At 47.9% G+C, this 24,628-nt stretch overlaps 1 protein-coding gene across 2 annotated transcripts in view; it reads right to left on the bottom strand.

Annotated features, from left to right (window-relative positions):
- The window catches only part of ATAD2B (ATPase family AAA domain containing 2B), a 117,350-nt gene extending 105,376 nt beyond the window's left edge, over positions 1-11,974 (bottom strand). For both annotated transcript variants that reach the window (XM_075861032.1, XM_075861034.1), the window contains exon 1: positions 11,643-11,974. In XM_075861032.1, the coding sequence (XP_075717147.1) occupies positions 11,643-11,750 (108 nt within the window). In that variant the 5' untranslated portion in view covers positions 11,751-11,974. The remainder of the gene's footprint in view (positions 1-11,642) is intronic.
- Positions 11,975-24,628: the final 12,654 nt, after the last annotated feature.

Below are 24,628 nucleotides of genomic sequence, written 5' to 3'. Positions count from 1 at the left end.
CTGTAATGTAGAGAACAGTGGTTTTTATTTTAAACAATCATTTTTGAGCAAGTTATGAACAATTTTAGATTTATGCTAATTAGATTCTTCATAGACAACTGGGCGTTGTAAAGAGACGTGTATGACGCTGACCAATCGGCGTCATACACTTCTCATCGTTCCAGTCCAGCTTCTTTCACTGCACGCACAGCGTGATCTCACGAACGATGAGAAGTGTATGACGCCGATTGGTCAGCGTCATACACTCCTCTTTACAACGCCCAGTTGTCTATGAAGAAACTAATTAGCATAAATCTAAAATTGTTCATAACGTGCTCAAAAATGATAGTTTAAAATAAAAACCACTGTTCTCTACATTGCAGCGCCGATCAGATTACGTAGGAGATAGGGCACTTACAATCTGGTGGCAGAGCCTCTTTAAAGAGACTCTGCCACCACATTATAAGTGTCTTATCTCCTACATGCGCTGAGTAAATGAATGGAGAGAAGTGCAGGACGCTGATTGGTCAGCGTCATACACTCCCCTGTACAACGCCCACTTGGGCATTAAGCAACGCATTAGCATAAAATCGCTAATGAAGTGGTAAAAAGAGATCGTTTTTTTAAATAAAAAGCATTACTGTCACCTACATTATAGCGCTGATCTCCTTATGTAGGAGATAGGGCACTTATAATGTGGTGACAGAGCCTCTTTAATGCTTCCTCTGTTTTGTGAGACAGAACAGCATCTAATTGTAGCCTAACCTTTTACTGCCCTAAATAAATATATTGAGGGGCCGTTTGTGGGCCAAAAACAATCTGGCTCACTCATTTCCTAAGCGAGCCTGAGCTGCCGTGTGCTCCCGCTTGATCCTAGACGTTTTAGCAAGAAGTCACCCGTTATGAAAGCTTAAAGAGGCTCTGTCACCACATTATAAGTGGCCTATATTGTACATAATGTGATCGGCGCTGTAATGTAGATTACAGCAGTGTTTTTTATTTAGAAAAACGATCATTTTTGACGGAGTTATGACCTATATTAGCTTTATGCTGATGAGTTTCTTAATGAACAACTGGCCGTATTTTACTATATGACCAAGTGGGCGTTGTATAGAGAAGTGTATGACGCTGACCAATCAGTGACCAATCCGCGTCATACACTTCTCTCCATTCATTTATACAGCACATAGCGATATAGCTAGATCGCTATGTGCAGCCGCATACACACACTATAACGTTACTGCAGTGTCCTGACAGTGAATATACATTACCTCCAGCCAGGATGTCATGTCTATTCAGAATCCTGACACTTCTGTAGCGCGTCTGTGATATTTACAGCAAGGCAAGCGTAAAGCGGTACCGTACCTGAGCCTTTTACGGTGCAAGAGTGATGGGTCTCATCGCTCAACGATGGTCCATTGTGGAGGGTGCTAAGTCGGCAGACAACTTGATTAGGTTGTACTCCCAGAAGAGTCTGTAAATTCCTTGCGGCCCCCAATAGTTGATCTTATACCTCCAAATAGTAAAGCTTAAAGGACAACATTCCTAGGGATGACTGGTCCTAGGCCTAGCAAGGGCCCTGTGAACGCAGTCCATCCATAAAAGAATGATATCCACCTGTAGTAGCAGTGCTTTTAACCAGGTAGCGGCCGTGTCAGTGAAGTGAATAGTCGTCTCAGGGGACCCTCTGATTCTCAAATTTGCTTTTCGCAAGTGAATGTTCCTCTAGATCTTGGCGGTCTACCGCAATGGCATTCACCATGCTTTCATTATTGACCTCCACATCAGCCACGTGCTGCCCCACATACTGGATCTGCCTAGTGAATTCTGCAACAGTTCATCTCTGAAATCGATGTTTAATGTTCATAAAAAGGTCTGCAGGCAGCGATGCTGGGGACGAGGGCGCCGGGAAGGGCTGTGCACGGTGACCGGAAGACTCACTGTGTGCAGGAAAGGCCGGACGTAGAGAGGGAACGCAAGATGGCGGGAATAGTTTGCGACGGCGTCTATGACTGCCGTCCGTTAGTTTTTCCTGGTCATCTCAGGATGTGTTGGATAACACTGTTGCCAGGTCCACATGGCGACTAACAAGATCTGCTCACTAATCGAAGGGGGGCACTGCTGCGACTATTTGGGGAGGGAGCCTGTAGTGCTTGTGTGACGGGATGCGGTTTTGTCCACTTTGGGGGGCTTCCGTCACTACTGGGTAAGTTTGGGGAAGGGAGTACTGGGGATGTTAGAAGAGCTGCTGAGAAAATGCTGTGATTATTGGGAAAGTTATGGAGGGACTGTGCCGGCTGATGATTAGGGAACAAAAAAATGTTTACTGTTCGAGAAGAGAGAAGGTGCACAAGAAGGAGCATCACTAAATAAGCTTTATTCTGACTACAGGGGTCCTCAAGTGACATAAAACAGGCTCACATAACCGACTGCAGTGTGTTTCCTGTGTGAACTCGGCCCTACAACCGGTCGTTATTGGTGCCTGGACCAGGATGAGATTTGCCCAGACATTAATAAAACTGGGAGACAGCAGGAACGATGCAGCAGAAGCAGAGCGAATAGTCCTTTCCTATTCTGGTAGGGGCTGCAGTCCAACCAGAGCCAGGTACCTCTGGGGCCCAACTCCCCCTCTGACCCATATGAGGACTCTAGCACGGTCACGCCATGGTTGGGGGCCCCCCCAATTACAGGTTTAGCTTTAACTTATGCCTCTGATTTGGATTTCCTCATACATCACTTCTAGCTGACGACAGAATATTTCCCGGTCAGAAACACTCAGCGATTTTACTTTTCTGTTTTCACTTATATTCACTCAAGCTTGCTGGATGGATTACAATACTGAACGCCCATCAAATGGGGGAGGGAGACCCCCACGCAGTCTCCTGTGTACAATGTATACCCAGATAGCAGTTAGATTGAGGATTGTATCGACCCCCAATTCCTACATTAACCCGCATGTCTGGCTCTGGCATTTTATTTAAATAAAGCAGAGAGTATAAAGCTGCTGCCTGGCACCTTTGGCACGGTGCTCCCTATGGCAACTCTTGACGGAGGGTTTGCTGGGCCTCAGACAGATTGTTGGTGGTTCCCACTGAAGGATCAGTCCAGCAAAATCTATTATTCATTGTTCTTTAGATGGAGGAGAAGCGGAGAGAAAATCATTAACACATTCAGAGCCATGCAGCGGTTATACAGAGCGGCAGGAGCCCAGCAAACCCCAGCAGTCTCAGAGCCCACGTACACGAGCGAATCACAGGATTGCTTATAGGGGCAAACCTGGGACATCAGAGATTCACTACAGGGCGGCACAGAGTCTCTAAGGCACAATACAGAACTACAGGGACTCCGTTTGCCACTGTACAAAGTCCAAGGACACGGCTTAGTCTATTTTCCTCTAGCAAATTCTTTAGAACAGGGGTTCACGCAGAAAAATCTGCCTCAAAATTCCATCAGGAATTTTGAGGCAGATTTTGACCTGCCTGCACTCTTTGCCGCGTTTTTTGGCCGCATCGATTAAGCGCCATGGGCAAAAAAAAAAAAAAAAAAAAAACACGCAGTGAAAACCACTTTGTCTGCCTCCCATCGACGTCAATAGGTCACGGACGGAAACGCCCGAAGAAACGGCACGACCCTTTTTCCCCACAAGTGTTTTTTCCCTCAATAAGAGGCGTATACGCCCGTTATTTGGTGCAGTTTCCGCTTTAAAAAAACCTCCCTGTGAACACCCCCTTAGGATCAGTAAAAAAAATAAAAATCCAATTCTGTTTTCAAGATGTTTATCCATTAAATGAGACTGCTTCAAAAGGGACTTTACCGGTAGGTGAGATGACCAGGTAATCCCATTAAAGGGGATCTCGGGGGATTTCATAATGATGGTCTATCCTTAGGATAGGCCATCAACGTCAGATCGGTGGGTGTCTGACTCCCATCACCCCTGCCGATCAGATGACTGAAGTGGCCACAGCAGTGGTCGCAGCAGATTTTTCAGTGTTTATTAGGCACAGCGCCGTATGCATGCGTAGTGGCAGTGCCTGGGATTGCAGCTTTGCCCTATTCTCACGAATGGTACCAGAACTACAATTCCAGACACAGCCGCTTCGTAAGTGTATGGCGCGGTGCCTGTAAACTCGGAACCCCCAACAAATGGCTGAACATGGGGGGTGCCAGGAGTCTGACCCCCAACCATCTGATATTAACGGCCTATCCTAATGAACCCCTTTAATTTGATACCACAAGAATAAATCGTAGATTCTTTTAATGTCATGTGGTCTAATGTCGTCGTCTTCCCCTTCCCAAAGAAACTATAAATATATGTGGTGTGATCATCTGCACAGAAGACCCTCAGTCACAATTAAACAAAAAAAAAAGAAACCCGCTCGTTTTTGGCGGCTGGAAGGACATGCTATATTACATCTGGAGCGCCGGCACACACTGCTGCTTGCGTAGTTGACGTCAGTGTAAATTTATGATAAATTTACTTTGCAGAGATTTGTGATAAGTATCCAGAGTCTGTTCTCACATGGACTCTCTGCCGCGAGACGCTAAACATGTAGAACTATCCGACGATGCGTGGTGAGCGGAGCTCGTATGGTGCCATATGGTTGTATACGTCGCTGCCTCCATATAGTAGCGCCGTACTAAGGAGCAAAGCTTCTCCTGTAGAATATCTCTAACACGGCATCCGATGGAGCATGGCAGAAAAAAAAAAAAAAACCTCTGTATGCCAGTGTGGAAACAGAGCCATAAGCAGCAACAGTATGGCCCCATAGAAATGGGGTGCCTTATTGTGGCACCATACACTCAGCGGTCGTACGCAGCCGTTACATGAGCGTGTGAAAGAGCCCATAGACTTCTTACCGTGTGACTGCTCTAAAATAAAATCACCCAGGAGCTGCAATCGATAGGCATACATGGAGTCGTGCGAGAGACATACATGCAAATTTTGTAAAGATAAAGTCGTAAAAAAAGTTGCACATTAAGGCTATGTTCACACGGAGTATTTTGGGGGAGGAATATCTGCCTCAAAATTCCGTTTGGAACTTTGAGGCAGATATTCCTCTCCCTGCACGCCGATTTTCGCGGCAATTATCGCGCCGTTTTTCGCCCGCGGCCATTGAGCGCCGCGGGCATAAAACAGCGAGAAATACGCTTTCTCCTGCCTCCCATTGAAGTCAATGGGAGGTCAGAGGCGGAAGCGCCCGAAGATAGGGCATGTCGCTTCTTTTTCCCCGCGAGGCAGTTTTACTGCTCGCGGGAAAAAAAATAAAATAAAAAAAAGACGCCGACGCCTCCCATTGAAATCAATGGGAGGCGTTCTCGGGCCGTTTTTGCCGAGTTTTGCGACGTGGTTTCCGCGTCCAAAAACTCGGCAAAATACCCCGTGTGAACATAGCCTAAAAGGTCTGTGATAAACCGCTTGTCCTCACTTCATTGTAAGCGGCAGTACTACAGGTATGAGCACATCGATATTTCACACTATGGTGCCGTATGCAGTGTCATAGACCAGATGTAGAAGTCATGTGTGGTGCCAGATGGGCAATAAACAGTCCAAGGGTAAAGCTGGTCACGGAGAGCCCGACCTCGCCATCTGCCTCACATCGTGCTGGAGAACAAGCTGGTGTCTACAGAGTATCTGGAATGTGAGATCCACAAAAAATCCAAGCAGACCAGAGAAACGTGTTAGGCGTGCAGTCACACGCGGAAAACGTCTGCAACGCGAACCTTAAGATCCCATAGACATTACATTAAACAGGAGGCTGTCCACTTATTACAACTTTTTTTTTTTGCTAGCAGGGTCTCCCAAAAATAATCTAATCACAGGGTCTCCCACTACCAGCAGTGCCCAGCTGGAGTCTGCAGGGGAAATGATTCCATAGTGTTCTCTAGTCACCTCCAAAGCCGTTTCAAACCTATAAAAAAACTAGTCGTCCAATTGCAGAACATTGAAGCAAGCCTCGTTCCAGACTGAAATGGCTGATAACACAGGACAATAGATTGCCTTAAACAGCACAGAAGATGGAGACAGATTTATAGAAGCTGGTAGTTATATCACAATGGTCTATGGGGGGGGGGGGGGGGTTGTGACAGAGCATTGATCATCACCAGCACAGTGTGTATATTGCACATATGTGCAGCATTAGAGGACGGCTCACGTGGCTGCCGGCTGACTCTGCTCCATTGTTTACATGTGAGAATTTTGTGCTGGCCCCAGATGAACTCGTATGGAGAGAGTCGGGAACGTAACATTAGCAGACGGCACCCGATCCACACACTGCACCGCTGATCTCCCCCTGGGCCCCATAACTAAAATTCTATACATCTAGGAAAGTCTCACTACAACTACCAAAAGCCATCAAAATGTCTAGAGGGGGAGGAGACACAAAAATAAAGATGACAGTGCGCCAAACTCACAGAAATGTGAAGCCTCAACCAGCCGAAAATCCTACGGTCACATCCTAAACACTAAAGTATATAAGGGAGGTACAAATGTGTTCAAAAGGCCCTACTCAATACATAGACAAACAAAGCACCCCCAACCCATTTGGGGGTTAAAGTTAAAAGGGTCTGTACTGGTGACAAACTCACTGTAAAGATTATCTGTCACCTCTCCTGACAAGTCTGCTTTATTACACAACCGTATTTCCAATAAAAAAAATTCTCAAACACCTTTTCTTAGAATTCCGAATTGTGCCATTCCTCTGTTATTCCTCCTGAAAATGTATGAATAAAACAACATATGGGTGTTACCGCGCAGGAGAGCCGACAGCTCCTCTATGCCACACCGCGCAGGAGAGCTGACAGATCCTCTATACTACACCACACAGGAGAGCGGACAGATCCTCTATACTACACCACACAGGAGAGCTGACAGGTCCTCTATACTACACCACACAGGAGAGCTGACAGATCCTCTATACTACACCACACAGGAGAGCGGACAGATCCTCTATACTACACCACACAGGAGAGCTGACAGCTCCTCTATACTACACCATACAGGAGAGCTGACAGCTCCTCTATACTACACCACACAGGAGAACTGACAGCTCCTCTATACTACACCACACAGGAGAGATGACAGCTCCTCTATACTACACCACACAGGAGAGCTGACAGATCCTCTATACTACACCGCACAGGAGAGCCGACAGCTCCTCTATACTACACCACACAGGAGAACTGACAGCTCCTATATACTACACCACACAGGAGAGCTGACAGATCCTATATACTACACCACACAGGAGAGCTGACAGCTCCTCTATACTACACCACACAGGAGAGCTGACCGCTCCTCTATACTACACCACACAGGAGAGCTGACGGCTCCTCTATACTACACCACACAGGAGAGCTGACGGCTCCTCTATACTACACCACACAGGAGAGCTGACGGCTCCTCTATACTACACCACACAGGAGAGCTGACCGCTCCTCTATACTACACCACACAGGAGAGCTGACCGCTCCTCTATACTACACCACACAGGAGAGCTGACCGCTCCTCTATACTACACCACACAGGAGAGCTGACAGATCCTCTATACTACACCACACAGGAGAGCTGACAGATCCTCTATACTACACCACACAGGAGAGCTGACATATCCTCTATACTACACCACACAGGAGAGCTGACATCCTCTATACTACACCACACAGGAGAGCTGACAGATCCTCTATACTACACCACACAGGAGAGCTGACCGCTCCTCTATACTACACCACACAGGAGAGCTGACCGCTCCTCTATACTACACCACACAGGAGAACTGACAGATCCTCTATACTACACCACACAGGAGAGCTGACAGATCCTCTATACTACACCACACAGGAGAGCCGACATATCCTCTATACTACACCACACAGGAGAACCGACAGATCCTCTATACTACACCACACAGGAGAACCGACAGCTCCTCTATACTACACCACACAGGAGAACCGACAGCTCCTCTATACTACACCACACAGGAGAGCCGACAGCTCCTCTATACTACACCGGAGAGCTGACAGATCCTCTATACTACACAGGAGAGCTGACAGATCCTCTATACTACACCACACAGGAGAGCTGACAGATCCTCTATACTACACCACACAGCAGAGCTGACAGATCCTCTATACCACACCACACAGGAGAGCTGACAGCTACTCTATACCACACCACACAGGAGAGCTGACAGATCCTCTATACTACACCACACAGGAGAGCTGACAGATCCTCTATACTACACCACACAGGAGAGCTGACAGATCCTCTATACTACACCACACAGGAGAGCTGACAGATCCTCTATACTACACCACACAGGAGAGCTGACAGATCCTCTATACTACACCACACAGGAGAGCTGACAGATCCTCTATACTACACCACACAGGAGAGCTGACAGATCCTCTATACTACACCACACAGGAGAGCTGACAGATCCTCTATACTACACCACACAGGAGAGCTGACAGATCCTCTATACTACACCACACAGGAGAGCTGACAGATCCTCTATACTACACCACACAGGAGAGCTGACAGATCCTCTATACTACACCACACAGGAGAGCTGACAGATCCTCTATACTACACCACACAGGAGAGCTGACAGATCCTCTATACTACACCACACAGCAGAGCTGACAGATCCTCTATACTACACCACACAGGAGAGCTGACAGATCCTCTATACTACACCACACAGGAGAGCTGACAGATCCTCTATACTACACCACACAGGAGAGCTGACAGATCCTCTATACTACACCACACAGGAGAGCTGACAGCTCCTCTATACTACACCACACAGGGGAGCTGACATGTCCTCTATACTACACCACACAATAGAACTGACAGATCCTCTATACTACACCACACATTAGACCTGACAGATCCTCTATAATACACCACACAGGAGAGCTGACAGATCCTCCATACCACACCACACAGCAGAGCTGACAGATCCTTTTATCAGATGCCTCAACATGCTCGTTGTTACATCTAGGGAAGGGCCCTTTACATGACAATGTGGGGGCCATTGGACAGAGAACCAAAACCGGTGTTTACGTTAGGAGCCACTAGACATCCATAGAAAACATTCTTAAAAAGGTGTCCAATTAGATCAGGATTCATTTAAAATGTGCTTACATGATAGAAATAAATATTTTCAGGCAACGAAGGTATCTGATATCTGTAAATTGAAGATCATGTTGCTGAACCAATCTGGTGTCCTCAGTTACATTTTTATCATCCACTGTAATGAACAATTGACGTATGGGCAGTTTTTGGGCTCAGTACACATTACTGCTGTGCACCTCTTCATACACATCCAGCAATATAAAAGGATGTTCACAGATCAATCAGTTATTGTTTTTCTTGTGAAAAATCGCAGCAAAAAACAGATTGACCGCGCCGCGTGAACACACCCTGAAGGACACGACAGCAGTGTCGTCAGTGAATTGTTTCTGCCACGTAACAGAAATTGATCCGAGCTGTAATAAATACAGCAGACAGACTATTGTGGTGGTCACCGCATGTAAAACACAAGTCTCAGTCATCAGGAACGCAAGAAAATTGACAAGACCCATGTAAATTAATGGGACATCATGTAACGAACCAATCGCAGGGCTGCACATTACATGCGTGTGTATGGATCTAGCATACAAAGTGCATAGAAATTAATCCAGTATCCAGGAGACACAGATGTGGACATTTGTATCCCACAATAGGAAGTATTGCCTCTCAGAGAGCCTATATAGCGGCACATGGACAGGCTCCGTCACCACCACGTCCACGTTTATCAACCCTAGATCTGGAGCTGAACATGGCGCCGTCACCGGCATAACGTTATTAAAGCACTTGGCCAGAAGTTCTGCAGTATTTTCCTCTATGTCTTCAGTGCGGGTGGATCACAATGGTGGGCGGCAATTTCTCCGGGTCAGATCAGCGTGCACAGAGAAAAGCGTCAGATCCAACACTAGCGGCCGTTCTTCGCACGCTCCAAGATCTGCCATTCACATCAAATGTACATCCCACCCTCTGCCAAGCCAGTGCCACCCTGTACATGACAATAACAAACGTAACGACCCAGATGTATAATATACACGTCCCTAATGTTATAGACCAAGCGATAAAGCAAGCAGCATGACAATGGCACATCAACTACGTAAATATGGGGCTCAGGGGCGGCATAGTGACTGGCACCGTAAACCAACAACCAGCCTGGTAGCCCCACTGATCCGTCCTGCAAGTCTGTGTACCCTGAGGGCTCCTCTCTCTGAAGTGGATTTTCGGATTCCTGTCTGCACAACCTCCTGCTGCTGAAGTCCAACGCCTAAACCTATGACATTACCAATCACTTCACATCAGTCGCTTTACAGCTGTTGAAAAACTATAACTCCCAGCATGCTGACAGACGCAGGACGGAAACCGCTACTAAATAGGTATAGATCTGGGTGAGTGAGAGGAGAGCAAGATCTGAGCAGCAGCCAAACAAGTTGTAACTCACGTCCAACAGAGGAGGAGGGGGTGAGAAACAAAAAAAAAAAACTTTATTTGTATAGATGTCTCCTGCAGTGGAGTAATTGCAGGGAGGCTCCGGCTAGGAGAGTGAAGTAATATGTAAGGTGTTGTCTGAGAAAACCAGTTGTCACAGGTCTGATTGATACCTGCCGGGTAAAATGTATACAAATGTATCACCGGTGTAATGCCCACATCCACCAGAGAGGGCGCTCAGCTGCCGGCTCCTCACACACAAGACTGAAACTTTTGTTCTTTTGTAGAATTGCAGACAGATCCGGGCACACAACAAGCACCTGCTGTGCCCACACTACACCCACACCACAATGGGCACAAAGCCCTGACAAGCCCGTACACTATACACAAACACGACTTTCCTCAATATAGTCATGAAGAATATCAGGCCCATCCCAGACCAACACAAGATTTACCCCATCAGGCACCTTCAGAGGTCACATGACTTCACATTCTAGTGCCATAGAGAGCCAACAAGGGGCAAAGTGACAACTTAAGGAGGGCAAAGCGGCACAACAACCTGCACCCCGGGTGGCCCAAATAGTCATCAAGCAACAGCCTTACCATTATGTATAGTATAAGGGAGTCATATGTAGGGACAGATGTAGCAGAGCCGAGCTTGTCATTGCCTTGTGCACAGTAACAACTGAGAAGACTGAACCTGCAGTTCTATGTAAACCCATAGTGGTATCCACACCAGCAGTGCAAAGGACAAACTTGGCTCTACTGTATCAGATGCAGCAGAGCTGAAATTGTCGTGTTATTAGTGTGCTAAGGAAAGTCAGTAAGTTTACCTGCAGTCCTACGTAAAAAACAAACAAAACAAAACACTGCTAGTTGTACAAAAGTCAAACTCAACTCTGCTACATGTGATGTCTAGAAATATACACTATAATCCCAAATATAATATACCATACTATAATCTTCTATCATAATATGCTACAATAGAATATCCTACACTATAATAAAATACACTACACAATATAATATACAATGTAATACAATATAATATGTAATATAATATACAATGTGATATAATATAACAGTACAGCAGTAGTGAGGCGCAGGCAGCAGACATGACTCGGTGTAGACACAATGGCCGCGGCCTCAGACCGCCTCCTCCCTACTTTACCTTGGCTGGTTGCGTCCTGCCGGTCAGGCGCCTCTGTCCGGAGCGGGTGCGGGATGAGATGAACCTCCCGTCCGGGCCTTGCCGGGAGCTCCGCCGGGTCTTCACCATGTTGTAGCGGCGGCCGGTAAGCGCAGGCTCCGGCTCTTTCCTTGACGGCCGCCTCTGTCCCTACTCCTATCCGCGGCCTGTCCTGCGGGACGCCCAGCATGCACCACCCGGCAGTTCCGCACACTCCGGTGTTCCTCAGGATCAGGCTAAGCCGCCGCCGGCCGCCATTTCCCTTTCTCTGCTCAGTCAGGCACCGCTGTTGCTGCTTCCACCGGTCACCAGGGGGCGCTAAACTCGCTGTCAACTCTATGGTCTCTGGGTAAGGACTTTATCCGAGGTCACGTGGATGGGGAGAAGCAGAGGACGCCATTTTTGTTTAGGTAAAAGAGGGCAAATGGTAGAAATAGGAATAATTTTAGGCATTGTGTTTACTGTACCTGTGTTAACCCCTTCAGGACACTGCTAGGTTTAAATAAACATCGATTTGTTTTTTTTTCTTTTCCTAATTTCATCCCCATTTTTTTGCTTTCTTAATCTGCTTTATTTTATTTTTTGTTGCTCACGTAAAGTTATATTTATTATCTGTCTCCGGCAGCTCCATAGAGGTGAATGGTGCGCTGGCCGAGTATGCGCTCCAACGCTCCATCCACATAGAGCACTTCAGGGGACTTTCGGTCCACCGTTCTACTCATCGCTGGGGGGTTCCAATGGTGGGACCCCCAACGATCACACCCCCTCCCTTTACAGTAAAACAGCTTCCACTCTTCTGGCGGCTTTCTACAAGATCTTGGAGCGTGTCTGTGGGAATTTTTTCTCATTTAACCAGAGGAGCGTTTGTGGTCAGACACTGATGTTGGAGGAGGGGGGTCTGATTAACAATCTCTGTTCTAGATCATTCCAAAGATGTTGGATGGGGTTGAGGTCAAGACTGTGTGCGGCCAGTCAAGTTCTTCTAACCAGCCAACCGACCATGTCTTTATGGACCTTGTGCACTGGGGCTCAGTCAGGCTGGAACAGAAAACAGCCGAACCCCAAACTGTTCCCCCAAAATTGGAAGCTAAAATTGTCCAAAATGTCTTGGTTTGCTGGAGCATTAAGATTTCCCTGCACTGGAACTAAGGGGCCGAACCCTGAAAAACAACCGCATAACATTATCCCTCCTCCACCAATCTTTACAGTTGGCACAATGCAGTCAGGCAGGTAACGTTCTCCCGGCATTCACCAAACTCAGACTCGTTCATCAGACCGCCAGATAGAGAAGCGTCACTCCACAGAACACGTTTCCACTGCTCCAGGGTCCAGTGGCAGCGGCTTTACAACACTCCATCCCACGCTTGGCATGATGGCACAATACACAATTCAAAAATATATCAAAAATTAAATTATCAAAAATATAAAATAACCATAAAAATTTAAAACCAATAAAATATAGCAGATATAATAATAAAAATTTAATAAACCCGTCCACCCAGCAATATCTGGGAGACAAAAAGCCCACTAATAAAATATTGCGACAAAAGTATGAGTATATTTAAACAAGTGGGGAGGGGAGCTGGTCCTTGGGAAAAGCTGCTACTGGTACCGGACCCGCCGAAATGGGCTATTTTTAAATAAAAATGTTCCCGCCGCTGAGGCCTGGTGGCCAATCAGGAAACAATTCCAGGTGCTGGGCAGAATATCAGAAGATTCTAGAAGCTGTTTTTCCCACCACAAAGAGTAACTGACCAATCCAAAGAGGAATTCAGGTGCTGGGCAGAACAGCAGAAACATCTGGAATCCAAGGTAAGTACCACTGCAACAGAAAAAGGAGGGGAAGGAGAACATACCAAAAAACGTAGCAAGAAATTACCTTGAAAAAATTAAACCAAATTTATTTTTTTTTATATGTGAATGCCATCATGTGTCCCCCAAGCAATACTGCTCTGGGGGGCCCCCAGCATTGTGCTTGGTGATGTAAGGCTTGTGTGTAGCGTGTAAGGGGGTAATGATGCCCCTTTAAGTTTGTGCCCATTACAACCTGTGTTCCCCTTTGTACCTGTACACGCCTGTGTGTACTTTCCTCGACTTGCGTCCTCTGTGTCCTGCTGTAGTGTCTCCTTCCTTTCGTGGCTGTGCACGTTGTCTGTTCATTGATGTCAGTGGTGGCTGCTGGTGAGCAGCTAGGTAGGAGCAAACAGAAAGAGCTTGTCTCTTGGCTGCCGATGGCGGCGTCTTCATTGCTTGTCAACATTTCACTCTGAACTGTGTGCGAAGCTATCAAGGGAAAGCTTTCAGCACGCCGCGGCAGGCCCGGGGGCAGTCTACGGCGAGGGGAGCAGCTACGAACCAACGCTCCAGGACCATTGGGACACAAGGAGGAAGAAATCTGGGGGACATATGAAGTTAGTTAAATATGACGGTAGCGGAAGGCGCCAAAGTTGTGTGTCGGGCATGATGCAATATTAGATGCAATAGTAGCATGCCTCTAGCCTAGGTGTGAACTGGGAGATGAGACACCCTCTTCCCAAGAAAAGATTATTGGTCATAATAGCATAGAAGAAGTAGCCAACGCTAAGAAAGGGAGAGGAGGACGCTGTGAAGCTGGGGACGGTATCTGGGCTGCAAGCACGGAACCGAGATCGTCTGCTTCAACACAGCAACTATGAGAGGCCCAACATAGCTACATGTGCGGCAGTGACCGCGTGTAGAGACAGTTCTAGCGAGACTCTGTAGAGCCAAGAGCTTCCTAGACTAGAAGTTCAGGCAGATTGAGTGCCATTGCCCTGTGGAGGACTGTGCCATAAGAACTGGATAAAGACCCTGCAATTTATCAGAGAGAGGAAGTGAGGCCTTAGAGACCTATAACTTTCCTTTCCTGCCAGACAATAGTTAGATAGTATCCTGCCATGCATTCAATTATCCATTGTCAAGACGTTTTATTTTATTGCACTGAAGTCATCTGCAGAGGTCCTTAAAGGAACAGTGTCATGGCAAATAATTTTTTTTATATGTTAAAGATGTTAGTGCTTTAATAAAAACGTTTTTATTCATTTGTGTGTTTGTGTTTTACTTTTTCTTATTTTTACACTTTTTCTTCCCTATGGGGGCTGCCATTTTTTGTTCCATTTCTGTGTGTGTCGATTAACGACACACACAGACATGGAGTACGGCAGCCACAGTCCCATAGGGACTGCGAACGGCTCCCGTCCCATTGACTGCCGTGTACGGCGTCTGTGTGGGAACTGCGCATGCGCCGCTCCCACACAGTCCTATTCGAAATTGGCGCCGTCCGGCGCCATTTTCCTGTGGACCGGAAGTCGCGGCCGGACTGTAATATTACTACTTCCGGTCGCGGCTTCCGGACTTGTGCACATGGAACAGCGGCAGCAAACGGAGCGGACGGGCCAGAGGGAGCCGCGGCGGCAGGAGCAGGTAAGAGATTTCAATGTATGTTAGTGTTTGTGTGTGTTTACTACTATATGTAAACCTACTACACTGTGGGTTACCTCAAAAAATGGCGACACGCAGTGTAGCAGGTTAAACCTTTCAAACCCCTCGTTTATCCCGGCACTAGCCAGGATAAAGGAGGGGGGGATGCTGAGAGCTCACTAGAGCGAGGGCTTTTAACCCAATGTTGCAATGCTGCAATTTTGGGAACAGCCCCATCTAGTGGCCAAAAATGGGTAGTATTATAAATTAGAAATAATTTATAATATTACATGGCTCGTGCCAAAAAAAAAAAAAAAAATTTGAACAATGTTTAATCACCCACACACTAAATGTTTAATTTTTAAAAAAAATACATGTTTTTAGGGCAACACCATGCCTTTAAAGGGACTGTACCTCCTTCTAAAGACTGCAACTAAGAACTGTGTGCGCCACTCTGTGGCTTGGGACCATTCTCTGAGTATTGTGTGAACAGTACGGGAAGTGCACGTTGTACATAAGCGGCAGAGGAAGTCGGGATCCATGAAGGTAGTGGTGTAGCGGCCACCGTGACCCACAGAGGTGCAGAGCATTCCTCTTTTAAAGTGACCCTGGGAATAGCAGGGAAAGCTGTGTAATAGAGGGTAGCCCCTCAGAGACCCATAGTAGCACGGTTTAGGACCGCTCTGGTATTCATGTCAGTTGTTAAATTAAACTCCTTGAAGCTGCAAACCTCTGTGATTATCGAAGAACCACCCCCTTTAACAAGCTGCTCGACCACAGAGGATAAGCATTTGGCAGCCTTGCTCTGTAAGTTTGCGTGCTCTACCGCTTCATGACTGAGCTGTTGTTACCACTAGACACTTCCACTTTTTAATAATAGCACAGGTGACCGGGCAGAACTAACAGGTGATAATACTTACAGGTGACGAGACAGGTCTAGCAGATAATAATAACAACACTTACAGGTGACAGGGACAGATCTAGCAGATAATAATAACGCTTACAGGTTACTGGGGAAGATATAGCAGATAATATTAACACTTACAGGTGACCGGGCAGATCTAGCAGATAATAATAACACTTACAGGTGACTGGGGAAGATATAGCAGATAACATTAACACTTACAGGTGACCAGGGCATATTTAGCAGATAATAATAGCACTTACATGTGACAGGGCAGATCTAGCAGATAATAACACACAGGTGACCGATGCGTCTCTAGCAGATAATATTAACACTTACAGTTGACTGGGCAGATCTAGGAGATAATAACACTTACAGATGACTGGGGAAGATATAGCAGATAACATTAACACAGGTGACCAGAACAGATCTAGCAGATAATAATAACACTTACAGGCGACGGAAGATCTAGCAGATAATAATAACACTTACAGGTGACCGATGCGTATCTAGCAGATAATAATAACACTTACAGGTGACCTGTGCAGATCTAGCAGTTAATAATAGCACTTACAGGTGTTAAGGATCTGCCATGCACAGCTTCTGTATCCACGCCCATAGGTAATCAGTCTGCACCTGCTTCTATGTCTGTGAGACTGACTCCATCTTCCACCACTCAGGATGGCAGGCTTAGGAGTGGGAGAGCCTATCACAGCCTGGCCAGACGGAGCTAGCTCCCGCCCTCTGTCTATTTATACCTGCCTTTCCTGTTCCTCCTTTGCTTGTGATTCTTCTCTGTTGGTTTCCTGGCCCTGCTGCAGCTTCTTGAACTACTTGTCCCTGCTTCGTATTGACCCTGGCTTACTGACTACTCTTCTGCTCTGCGTTTGGTACCTCGTACACTCCTGGTTTGACTCGACTTGTTCACTACTCTCCTGCTCTGCGTCTGGCACCTCGTACTCTCCTGGTTTGACTCGGCTCGTTTACTACTCTTGTTGCTCACGGTGTTGCCGTGGGCAACTGCCCCGCTTCCCTTTGTTCTGTGTTTCTTTGTTTTGTTGTCTGTCGTGCACTTACTGAGTGTAGGGACCGTCGCCCAGTTGTACTCCGTCGCCTAGGGCGGGTCGTTGCAAGTAGGCAGGAACTGAGTGGCGGGTAGATTAGGGCTCACTTGTCTGTTTCCCTATCCCTGTCATTACATAATCACAAGCCTATATACCTACTCTACCCTGGTCCCTCACACCACTATGGACCCCCTTGAGACCCTGGTTCAGCAAATGCAGGGTCTCTCCCTACAGGTCCAGGCCCTGGCTCAGAGGGTCAACCAGCCTGATGCTACCATGGTAGTGCCCCTCACCTCACCTCTTGAACCCCACCTCAAGTTGCCTGGCCGGTTCTCAGGGGACCGGAAGACTTTTCTCTCCTTTTGGGAGAGTTGTAGGCTCTATTTTCAACTAAAGCCCCACTCCTCAGGTTCTGAGAGCCAGCGGGTGGGTATAATTATGTCCCCGCTCCAGGAAGGGCCCCAAGAATGGGCCTTCTCCTTGGCTCCTGACGCCCCTGAACTTTCCTCCGTTGATCTTTTCTTTTCTGCTCTCGGACTCATTTATGACGAGACTGACAGGACTGCCTTTGCCGAGAGTCAGCTGGTGACCTTACGTCAGGGTAAGAGACCTGTTGAGGAGTATTGCTCTGACTTTAGGAAGTGGTGCGTAGCTTCTCGGTGGAATGACCCTGCCTTAAGGTGCCAGTTTAGGTTGGGTCTGTCGAACGCTCTGAAAGACCTACTTTTTAGCTATCCCTCTTCTGACTCCCTAGACCAGGTTATGGTTTTAGCGGTACGACTTGACCGACGTCTCAGGGAATGACAACGTGAACGTTTATGTGTTTTCTCCTCTGACTCCCCCATGATGCCTCCCGAGGTTCCGTTGCTTCATTCTTCCACGGAAGACTCGGAGGTACCTATGTAACTCGGGGCATCCGTGTCCCCCCAACAACGTAGAGAGTTCCGCAGGAAGAATGGTCTCTGCTTCTATTGTGGGGATGACAAGCATCAAGTGAACACCTGTCCTAGGCGTTTAGAATAAGCAGCCGGAAAACTTCCGCGCCTAAGTGATCATCGGGGAGGTCACTTGGGCGCACAGGTATTTCCCGTTAATGTGAAACGCAATAAAATTTTGCTTCCCTTTCAGGTCTCGTTTGCTGGCCGGTCTGCCACGGGCAGTGCTTTCGTGGATTCTGGCTCATCTGCTAATATCATGTCTGTGGAATTTGCTATGTCTCTAAAGATGCCTTGTATTGATTTACCTTATCCTATCCCTGTAGTAGGAATCGACTCAACTCCCCTTGCTAATGGTTATTTTACTCAGCATACTCCTGTTTTTGAACTCCTGGTTGGCTCCATGCATTTGGAGCAGTGCTCTGTACGGGTGATGCAGGGATTATCGTCTGATCTGGTTTTAGGCCTTCCCTGGTTGCAGTTGCATAATCCCACGTTTGATTGGAATACTGGGGAACTCACCAAATGGGGTAATGAATGTCTTATGTCATGTCTTTCTGTTAACTCTATTTCTCCCCCTGAGGAGGTGAACACGCTAACTGAGTTTGTTCAGGACTTCGCTGATGTTTTCTCTAAGGAGGCCTCCGAAGTGTTACCTCCTCATAGATAATACGATTGCGCTATCGATTTGGTACCAGGAGCTAAGCTCCCTAAGGGAAGGATATTTAATCTCTCTTGTCCCGAACGTGAAGCCATGAGAGAGTATATCCAGGAATGCCTGGCCAAGGGTTACATTCGCCCCTCTACTTCTCCGGTAGGTGCTGGCTTCTTCTTTGTAGGGAAGAAGGATGGTGGTCTTAGGCCATGCATTGACCCACCGTAACTTGAATAAGGTCACTGTAAGGAACCAGTATCCCCTTCCTTTGATTCCTGATCTCTTTAATCAGGTTCAGGGGGCCCAATGGTTCTCTAAGTTTGATCTACGGGGGGACGTATAACCTTATCCGCATCAAAGAGGGGGATGAGTGGAAGACTGCGTTTAACACGCCCGAAGGTCATTTTGAATACCTCGTCATGCCCTTTGGGTTGTGTAATGCTCCCGCGGTCTTCCAGAACTTCAGAAATGAGATTTTAAGAGATTACCTGGGGGTATTTCTTGTAGTGTACCTTGATGATATACTTGTGTTTTCCAAGGACTGGTCCTCCCACATTGAGCATGTCAGGAAGGTGCTCCAGGTCCTTCGGGAAAACAAACTGTTTGCGAAGACCGAAAAATGTGTGTTTGGGGTGCAGGAGATACCATTTTGGGGTCAAATCCTCACTCCTCATGAATTTCCGCATGGACCCCGCCAAGGTCCAGGCTGTGGCGGAATGGGTCCAACCTGCCTCCCTGAAGGCGTTACAGTGCTTCTTGGGGTTCGCTAATTATTACAGGAGATTTATTGCTAACTTCTCGGTCATCGCTAAGCCTCTTACGGATCTTACTCGCAAAGGTGCTGACCTCCTCCACTGGCCTCCAGAGGCGGTCCAGGCTTTTGAGGTCCTTAAGAAGTGCTTTATCTCGGCCCCTGTGCTGATTCAGCCTAACCAAATGGAGCCATTCATCGTGGAGGTTGACGCCTCCGAGGTGGGAGTGGGTGCTGTCTTGTCCCAGGGTACCAGGTCCCTCACCCATCTCCGTCCCTGTGCCTACTTCTCCAGGAAGTTCTCGCCCACTGAGAGTAACTATGATATTGGCAACCGCAAACTCTTAGCCATTAAATGGGCATTTGAAGAGTGGTGCCACTTCCTGGAGGGGGCTAGGCACCAGGTAACGGTCCTTACCGACCACAAGAATCTGGTTTTCCTAGAATCTGCCCGGAGGCTAAACCCGAGACAAGCTCGATGGGCGTTATTTTTTACTAGATTCAACTTTTTGGTCACCTATAGGGCTGGGTCTAAAAATATTAAGGCTGATGCACTGTCGCGTAGCTTCCTGGCCAGCCCTCCTTCAGAGGAAGATCCTGCTTGTGTTTTGCCTCCAGTTATAATCATTTCCTCTGTTGATTCTGACTTAGTCTCCGAAATTGCGGCTGATCAAGTTTCAGCTCCTGGGAACCTTCCTGAGAACAAGCTGTTTGTTCCCCTGGAATTCCGGCTAAGGGTACTCAGGGAAAATCATGACTCTAATCTATCTGGCCATCCAGGCATCCTGGGTACCAAGCATCTCATTGCCAGAAACTATTGGTGGCCTGGGTTGCTTAAAGACGTTAAGGCCTAGACTCCCAGGTCCCGACCAGCGGGCTTACTATGTTCTTTGCCCATTCCCCAGAGACCTTGGTCCCATATCTCCATGGATTTTATCACTGATTTGCCTCCATCTCAAGGCATGTCGGTGGTGTGGGTTGTAGTAGACCGTTTCAGTAAGATGTGCCACTTTGTGCCCCTCAAGAAACTACCCAATTCTAAGACGTTAGCTACCTTGTTTGTCAAACACATCCTGCGTCTCCATGGGGTTCCTGACAATATTGTTTCTGACAGAGGGGTACAATTTGTTTCATTGTTTTGGAGAGCCTTCTGTAAAAAGTTGGAGATTGATCTGTCCTTCTCCTCGGACTTCCATCCTGAAACTAATGGCCAAACTGAAAGGACTAATCAGTCTCTAGAACAATATTTAAGGTGTTTTATCTCTGACTGTCAATATGATTGGGTGTCCTTCATTCCCCTCGCCGAATTTTCCCTTAATAACCGGGTCAGTAACTCGTCAGGGGTCTCCCCCTTTTTCTGTAATTTTGGGTTTAATCCACGGTTCTCCTCCGTCTCACCTGGTAGTTCCAACAATCCCGAGGTAGATGTCGTTCATCAGGAACTGTGCACAGTCTGGGCCTAGGTTCAGAAGAACCTAGAGGCGTCCCAGAGCATACAAAAGACTCAGGCAGATAGAAGACGTTCTGCTAACCCCTTGTTTGTGGTCGGGCATCTGGTGTGGCTATCTTCTAAAAATTTGCGCCTTAAAGTCCCGTCCAAAAAATTTGCTCCCCGATATATAGGGCCGTACAAGGTCATTGAAGTCCTTAACCCTGTCTCCTTCCGACTGGAGTTATCCACGTCTTTTTGAGTACACGACGTGTTTCATGCCTCCCTCCTTAAACGCTGCTCCCCGTCCTTGGCTCCATCGAGGAGACCTCCGGTCCCTGTTCTCACCCCTGAAGGGGTAGAATTCGAGGTGGCCAAGATTGTGGACAGCAGGATGGTCCAAGGCTCCCTCCAGTACCTGGTCCATTGGAGAGGATACGGGCCTGAGGAGAGGACTTGGGTACTCGCCCGGGATGTTCACGCTGGGGTATTGCTCAGGAGGTTCCATCTTCGCTTCCCCAATAAGCCAGGTCCACCTAGAAAGGGTCCAGTGGCCCCTCTTAAAAGGGGGGGGGGTACTGTAAAGGATCTGCCAGACACAGCTTCTGTGTCGGCACCCGTGGGTAATCAGTCTGCACCTGCTCCTAGGTCTGAGAGAGTGACACGATCTTCTACCAGTCAGGCTGGGAGGCTGAGGAGTGGGAGAGCCTATCACAGCCTGGCCAGACGGAGCTAGCTCCCGCCCTCTGTCTATTTATACCTGCATTTCCTGCTCCTCCAGTGCCTGTGATTCTTTCCTGTTTCCTGGCTCTTCTGCTCCTGCTTTGATTATTGTCCTTGCTTCATTTTGACCCTGGCTTTACTGACTACGCTCCTGCTCTGCGATTTGTACCTCGTACACTCCTGGTTTGACTCGGCTCGTTCACTACTCTTGTTGGTCACTGTGTTGCCGTGGGCAACTGCTCCATTTCCCTTAGCTTCTGTGTACCCTTGTCTGTTTGTCTGTCATGCAATTATTGAGCGTAGGGACCGTCGCCCAGTTGTACGCCGTCGTCTAGGATGGGCCGTTGCAAGTAGGCAGCGACTGAGTGGCGGGTAGATTAGGGCTCACCTGTCTGCCCGTCATTACAGGTCCAAGGAACCTGGAAACAAATTTGTATGATGGCACCCTCAGTCGAATATTCCTGGAGGACAGCCATACCTTTGTCTATACAAGAGAAACAGCGCAGGCGCACCTCTGGTCTCTGTCTGTATTGCGGCCTCGCTGGCCATGTCGTGCGTCTATGTCCGTGACCATCATCCCTGTCAAGAGGCTCCATCCGGTTTCTGCCTACCTGGACTCGGGCTCTGCAGCTAATTTCATACGTCAAGACCTTGTGGATCTTCTCCAGTTGTCTACTGTCTGCCTGGAAACGCCATTGATTGTCGCCTCGGATGATGGACTGCCTTTACCCGACCCAGTTTTTTCAGTGACCAAGCCATTGAGACTTCAAGTGGGAGCTCTTAACACTGAGCTTCTCTCCCTGTTTGTTCTGCCCAAGGCCATCAACCCCGTGCTGCTGGGCTTACCTTGGCTCAGTTTGCACGCCCCAGTCCTGGATTGGAACTCCGGAGAGGTTCTCCAGTGGGGTCCCAAGTGTCTCGACCGCTGTCTGGGTCACATCCATCCACCGCAGCCATCTCTGCATCAGTCTTTGGCAGGGTTGCCTCCATGTTTCTCCCAGTATGCTGATGTCTTTAACAAGAAGGAAGCAGACACCTTGCCATCTCATTGTGCCTATGATTGTCCGATTGACTTGAATCCTGATTCATTCCCTCCTCGCGGTAGAGTATACCCTCTCTCCCTGCCAGAGACTCAGTCTATGTTGATCTATATTAAGGAGAATCTGGAGAGGGGCTTCATTCGTAAATCCTCATCCCCGGCCGGAGCCGGGTTCTTCTTTGTCAAGAAGAAGGATGGATCCCTCCGTCCCTGCATTGACTATCGAGGTGTCAATCCGATCACGGTGAAGAACAGGTACCATTTGCCTTTAATTTCGGAACTGTTCGATCGCATACGGGGGGGGCAATTTTTTTCTTTAACCTGGACTTATGTGGGGCCTACAACCTGATTCGGATTCGTCAGGGTGACGAGTGGAAGACCGCATTTAATACTCGTGATGGGCACTATGAATACCTAGTGATGCCCTTCGGCCTGTGTAACGCCCCCGCGGTGTTCCAGGAGTTTGTGAATGACATTTTCCGTGACCTCCTCTATGTTTGTGTTGTAGTCTACCTTAATGACATTTTGATTTTTTCCCCCAGATCCTGTAACTCATCAGAGTCATGTCTGCCAGGTGTTGCTTAGTTTAAGGGAGAATCATCTTTATGCCAAGCTGGAGAAGTGTATGTTTGAAAAAAAAATCCCTCCCCTTCCTGGGCTACATAATCTCCGATCAGGTCCTCAAAATGGACCCTCAGAAAGTAAAGGCTGTTCTGGAGTGGCCACGCCCTCAAGGCTTAAGGGCCATACAACGCTTCCTGGGATTCGCCAACTTCTATTGGCTGTTCATTTCCAACTTCTCGTCATTGACAGCTCCCATCTCTTCTCTCACAAAGAAGGGTATGAAAGCCAAAATGTGGACTCTAGGGGCTGAAGCCACATTTGAGACCTTGAAAAAAGCCTTCACGTCAGCCTCTATTCTTCACCATTCTGATGTGTCCCTACAGTTTTCTTTAGAGGTGGACGCTTCCTCTGTTGGGGCTGGCGCACTGTTGTTCCAGAGAGGTTCTAAAGGCAAGACTGTGGTATGTGGCTACTATTCCAAACTGTTTTCTTCCGCAGAGCGCAACTACTCGTTTGGGGATCGGGAGTTACTGGCCATTAAGCTGGCCCTGCAGGAGTGGAGACACCTACTGGAAGACGCAGTCCATCCTATCCTCGTCTTCACGGATCACAAGAATCTGACCTATTTACAGACGGCTCAACGGTTGAATCCTTGACAAGCCAGGTGGTGGTTATTCTCTGCTCGATTCCGGTTCGAACTCCACTACCAACCTGCCGATAAGAATGTGTGGGTCGATGCCTTGTCTAGGTCTTTCGAAACAGAGGACACTGTGGAGTCTCCACAGAATATTATTTATCCTTCCTGCATCTTCTCTGTGAATCCTCTGCAGGTTAGAGACATTCCTCCAGGAAGAACTTTTGTACGTTTGGCTGACAGAGGAAGAGTCCTTCACTGGGGTCACAGCTCCAAGCTGGCAGATCACGCGGGGACTCGTAAGACCCAAGACCTAATCGCACGTCAGTTCTGGTGGCCCACGCTGCCCAAAGACGTCAGGGACTTCGTCTCCTTATGCCTGGTATGCGCAGCTAATAAAATTGCCCACTCCAGACCAGCTGGACTGCTCCAACCACTACCTGTGCCTGATGCCCCCTTGCTGCATGTTGCAATGGACTTTGTCACGGATCTTCCTCTCTCTGCAGGCTGCAGTGTGATCTGGGTGGTGGTGGATCGATTCTCTAAAATGGCTAATTTTGTTCCCCTGACTGGCCTGCCTTCTGCTGCTCGACTGGCTGACCTCTTCATACAACACCTCTTCCGTCTGCACGGCTTGCCCTTGCATATTGTTTCGGATCGAGGGGTCCAGTTCACTTCAAAGTTTTGGAGAGCACTCTGCGGTCTCCTTGGTGTAAAGCTGGACTTCTCCTCGGCCTATCATCCCCAGTCCAATGGGCAAGTTGAGAGGATTAACCAAATTATGGAGAACTATCTGCGGTACTTCATTTCCAGACGACATCATGACTGGGTG

This window comes from Rhinoderma darwinii, chromosome 4 (assembly GCF_050947455.1).
Source record: "Rhinoderma darwinii isolate aRhiDar2 chromosome 4, aRhiDar2.hap1, whole genome shotgun sequence".
NCBI lineage: Eukaryota > Metazoa > Chordata > Amphibia > Anura > Rhinodermatidae > Rhinoderma > Rhinoderma darwinii.
This window is presented reverse-complemented; position numbering and strand designations above follow the sequence as displayed.